We start from the raw sequence: 5000 nt of genomic DNA on the forward strand, positions 1-5000 counted from the left end.
CAAGACCCAACCAAAATACATTTTAGTCGACTAAATCAACTGTAGATTTATTCGACTAAAATATTATGACATTTAGTCGACTAAAACTAGACTAACACTAAGACATTCCAAGTGACTTAAAATGTGACTAAAACTAAACGAAGTTTCAGTCCAAAGACTATATGACTAAACTAAAATAGAGATTTGCTGCCAAAAACAACACTGGTCAGAATGTGTTTTAAATAAAGTGTGTCTTACTGCACTTGTCTCAGATACTCCTGGGGGTTCCTGGGGGCCCCGGTCCCCACACCGTCCTCTGCAGCAGAGGCAGAGCCGCAGTCCACAGGCAGCAGTCTGGGCATCAGATCCTCCACGTCAGACTTCATTCTCTCTCACACAAAACACTAAACACTAAACACTGCACACAAATGTAAATAATATCAGAAGAAACGCTTCCGTGAAGCCAAGTTAACCAATGAGGTATCTACGTGTAGAAGATAAATAATGTCGTTTTAGTGTCTTTTGTGTGGAAGATAATGCAGTTTATTCAGAGCTGGAAAGGAAAAAACAAACACTGTGCGCCGCCATCTTGAATTTTTTTTAAACGCACAACGATGACGCGATCACCATGCGCCGCGTCGGTGCGGTTGGTTGGTTGCCAGATTGTGTGACAGAAATAAGCAAGCAGTTCCATGAAAACAAGGCCAGGATTAAGAAGCAGACTAGAGTCTGAGGATATTTGGAAAAAAAAGCCCTTAAAGCAACTCCAAGTTATTTTTTAAATGTTTTCAGGAACAATAACATAAATAAACTGATCCAAAACAAAAATATTTAAGTTGTCGTGGTTCCCAAACCTTTTCAAGCACAAGGACCCCCAAATTCACACTATCTGCAGACCCCTATTTTAGGAGATATGCCAGGGACCACCATAAGAGAAGATTTCTTTCAGCTCTAGCAGTGATTCTCAGCCAGTTTAATTTCAAGGACCCCCTGCAGTTTGACATGCATTAGTCTACGGACCCCCATTTAATTATATCTCTGGGACCCCCAATTCATATTGCAAAAACAACGTTCATTGAACTCTGAGAGTTTACAAATGGAACCAAATGGACCTGTTAGGTATACTGTCAGAGTTACAGGCCGATAAAGGATGCATCTGGTTCCTAATTAGGCCTGATATCATTTTGCTGGGGACCCCCTGGAAGTCCCCCAAGGACCCTTGGGGGTCCCCAGACCCCACTTTGGGTCTATATAACCTTTAATCATTTCACTAAAATCGTTTCTAAAAAAATATGACTAGCCTATATATATTATAATAATATTCAACTTAAAATAACACTGTCTGACATTTCAATAATGAGTTATAGAAATTAAGAAAACTACATTTCTGATCCCAATAAATGTATTTTTGGTGCTAAGTCTAATGCTATAACAAGTGAGCAGCAGGTGGATTCATTCATGTAGCCTTTAGACAAAATAATCACCATCAAAATGAACGCGTTGCCTGCAGGCTAACGTTAATGCTGCTAGCGATGCTAACAGGTTTCTATGGTAAACGTTAGCATTGCAGCGCTAGCGATGCTAACAGGTTTCTATGGAAAAGTTAGCATTGCAGCGCTAGCGATGCTAACAGGTTTCTATGGTAAACGTTAGCATTGCAGCGCTAGCGATGCTAACAGGAGTTTATATGGGAAACGTTAGCATTGCAGCGCTAGCGATGCTAACAGGTTTCTATGGTAAACGTTAGCATTGCAGCGCTAGCGATGCTAACAGGAGTCCTGCAGTCACCATGGCAACGTACACAAACTTCTTGTTGACGTGCAACGTCAGCCAGCGTGCCTCGGTTCATTGACCAATCAGAATCGACTGTACGTGTCCCTGTGACGTCAGAGCCCCGGGCTGAATAAAGGGCCTGTTGCTTACTTCATCCATTCTGTTCTGTCTTAGAGATACTCTATTACTATTACACTACTCTATACCATATATTACTAATACTATCACAGTTCACCAATCACTAGGAAATAATACTGTATAGTCTGTCTGTATTACACTATCACAGTTCACTAGAGATACTTTGAACTATCTTTAAGCAATATAAAGCTTTTTATTTTGGCAACAATAAACCATCTTCAGCCAAACAGCTCCACTGAGACAATATGACCCAGCGGCAGCAGAGGTCATCGGACGCTGACCTCGTGGCCAGCGATGGCGTCGTCAGGCGGTGTCCTCACTGTTCGGTCGTCATCGTCGGGGACGACCTCGACCTCGTGTTCCACGCCGACGACTTCGCCGAGTTGGTCGACTTCGCCGCCGTGACCTGCGCCGTCTGCCGCGGGAGGTTCCTCTGGCCCGCCCCGCCTCGTCTTCTACTCCACGATGGCGAGGAGAAGGCGAGCGAGGAGAAGCAGAAGAAGCAGAAGAAGAAGAAGAAGAAGCAACCACGACGACCCGGAAAGAACATACTGAGGTTCCTGGGTTTGTTGGGACTGGTGGCCGGCACCGTGCTGAGCCTCGGCCTGTGTGGCCTCGCCACGGTGGTCGCCATGCCCTTGGTGTTTGTGGTCGGCGGAGGCGTCCTGTTTGCCGTGTGCGGTGTGTACGCATGTGGAGTAGCCTGGTTCAAGACCTGAACCATCGCTTAGCAGGGACGGATTAACCCCTCCGAGGGACCCTGGGTCGCTTAGCCCCACGAACCCTCAAAGCTGGACATAGGAGGAGGGGCTATAGCTAGCGCACCTAAAAAAGACCCACACACTGAACTGTGAAGTGAGGGGCCACTCTTATCGTTATACGTCATCATACGTACACTATGTTAAGTGTTCACACCCTTTTGTCTTCAATGTTTGTGTTTACACAAACCCTCAAAGCTGGAGGTTGGAGGGGATAGCGCACCTCACAAATATGTTCTGGCGATTCGGAACGATGTGTGTTTTTTGAATTGTCATTTTTTCATTCTGTCAATTTGATCTCATTATAGGCCGTTTCCCGTTGCTATAGAGTATATTTGTAAGTGTGGTGTCGTCCACAGTTAACAGTTTTGTTTTGAGTTGTCCTTGAAATGTACTGTAATTCTCCAATCTGTTAATACATTCATCAATCAATCCCTTAAATGTTGTCTTGTCTTTTATTTCATGTACATGTTGTGTCTACGTAGCATTCTGCTTTGTCTTGGTGAAAGTCTTGCTTAATGTCGTTGCTGATATAATTTCTTGATCACGTTCACCTTGTTTGTAAAATGTAAATGACCAATAAACAGATTTATATATATATAAAAAAACACCATACAGTAGATCAGTTTTATTCAACGGCCTTTGCTGGCCTCGTGTGGACAAAAGTGGAAGTCTTAATATAAATCCAGTGTTCAATCAGTTATAGATGAAAAATTAGAAACGAGATGACGCCACTATGGCGCTATAGTTTATACAATAATAAGGTATTCACATGATCTACAAGCTCACAGTGAGATGCTTTGCCAGCTTGTATATCTGCTATTTTCTGCCCTCCTGCTGTATTTACAGTATATGAGACACAGACTGAGTAGAAAAAAATTGTGTTATTTTATCCTGATCATTAGTGAGGACCAATTGTACGACGATATGTTGAAAAGTGGTGAAGTGGTCCTTTAAATGACAACTAAAAACGTGTTTCTTTGGTGGTGACTCTATGGATGTTATCAAAAAATAAATACAGCATTTGCCACCAAATCTCCACCCAACGCTGTGTGGACCAGTGTTGATTTAGTCGACTAATATACTATGACGAAAAATGTTCGTTGGCTACCTATTTTCACTGACGAAAACTGAACTAAATGAAAACTAAGCTATGATGACTAAAACTAAGACTAAATATAGGCTATACTGACAATTTCATCAACAAATGAAAACTAGACCAAAATTTTAGAGATCCAGTCCACCAATGAAAACAGGTCTAATATTACTGCAGATATAGTTTTGAACCAATGAAAACAGGTCTAATATTACTGCAGATAGTTATGAACATGGTTTATAAATGTATTAACAAACACAAAAGTCAAAGTCATCTTCCAAAGAACATCCAGGTCACTTCAGGTCTCTCCCCAGGTGTCCAACAAAAAACAGATCTACAAGAGGAGTCAAAAGTACAATGGTAAAAGTCATGTAAGCAGAAAGGAATATGGGGTGGGAAATAACATGCTGGCTGCATGGACTCATTCTCCCATCATGCCTCAGCGTGGCTGCCTGGACTCATTCTCCCATCATGCCTCAGCGTGGCTGCCTGAACTCCTTCTCCCATCATGCCTCAGCGTGGCTGCCTGAACTCCTTCTCCCATCATGCCTCAGCGTGGCTGCCTGGACTCATTCTCCCATCATGCATCAGCGTGGCTGGACTCAGTCTCCCTAGAAGACAAAATAACCTCTGTTGTTAAAAAAGGGACTTCTGCAAGTGTGTGCGCATGTGTATCAGTGACTCGTGCGTGCGTGCGCGCGTGTGTGTGTGTGCGTGCGTGTGCGTGCGCGTGCGCGTGCGTGTGCGTGTGTGCGTCACCTCCTGATGTCCTGGCTGTCCTCCAGAGTCTTGTGAATCTGCTCCAGCAGAACGTTGTTGTTCTGAAAGGTCTCCAGCAGACCTGTGGAGAGAATGAACACCTTTACTTTATTTATAGAACAATAGCAATACCACAATAACAAACACACACTGGTGTGAGGTCACAGGGGGAAGCTGTGAGGTCACAGGGGGAAGCTGTGAGGTCACAGGGGGAAGCATGAATAAGACAAACATTAACCCATTGTGACCTGAAGCCCATTCTAAACAAATATTACTTCAGTTATACAGTTTTCTGAAAAACCTATTCAGTGGTGCTCAACTTTCTCCATGTCAAGGACCTCCAGAATTATCTGTATTTGGCCGCCGACCCCCGTCTGAAAATATGTTGTTCCAGGGTCCCCCCCCCAGACCCCCTGCTGCCCTTTAGGGCGCTGGGCAGCAGGCCAGTGTTGTTTTCGTCGACTGAAACTAAGACGAAAAATGTTCGTCGACTACCT

At 43.8% G+C, this 5000-nt stretch overlaps 1 protein-coding gene across 3 annotated transcripts in view; it reads right to left on the minus strand.

Annotated features, from left to right (window-relative positions):
- The window catches only part of gemin2 (gem (nuclear organelle) associated protein 2), a 10379-nt gene extending 9817 nt beyond the window's left edge, over nt 1-562 (minus strand). For all 3 annotated transcript variants that reach the window (XM_083791513.1, XM_083791512.1, XM_083791511.1), the window contains exon 1: nt 238-562. In XM_083791513.1, the coding sequence (XP_083647639.1) occupies nt 238-365 (128 nt within the window). In that variant the 5' untranslated portion in view covers nt 366-562. The remainder of the gene's footprint in view (nt 1-237) is intronic.
- Between the last annotated feature and the right edge of the window lie 4438 nt (nt 563-5000).

Source organism: Protomyctophum parallelum (genome assembly GCF_964188405.1).
Source record: "Protomyctophum parallelum genome assembly, chromosome: 20".
Lineage (NCBI taxonomy): Eukaryota > Metazoa > Chordata > Actinopteri > Myctophiformes > Myctophidae > Protomyctophum > Protomyctophum parallelum.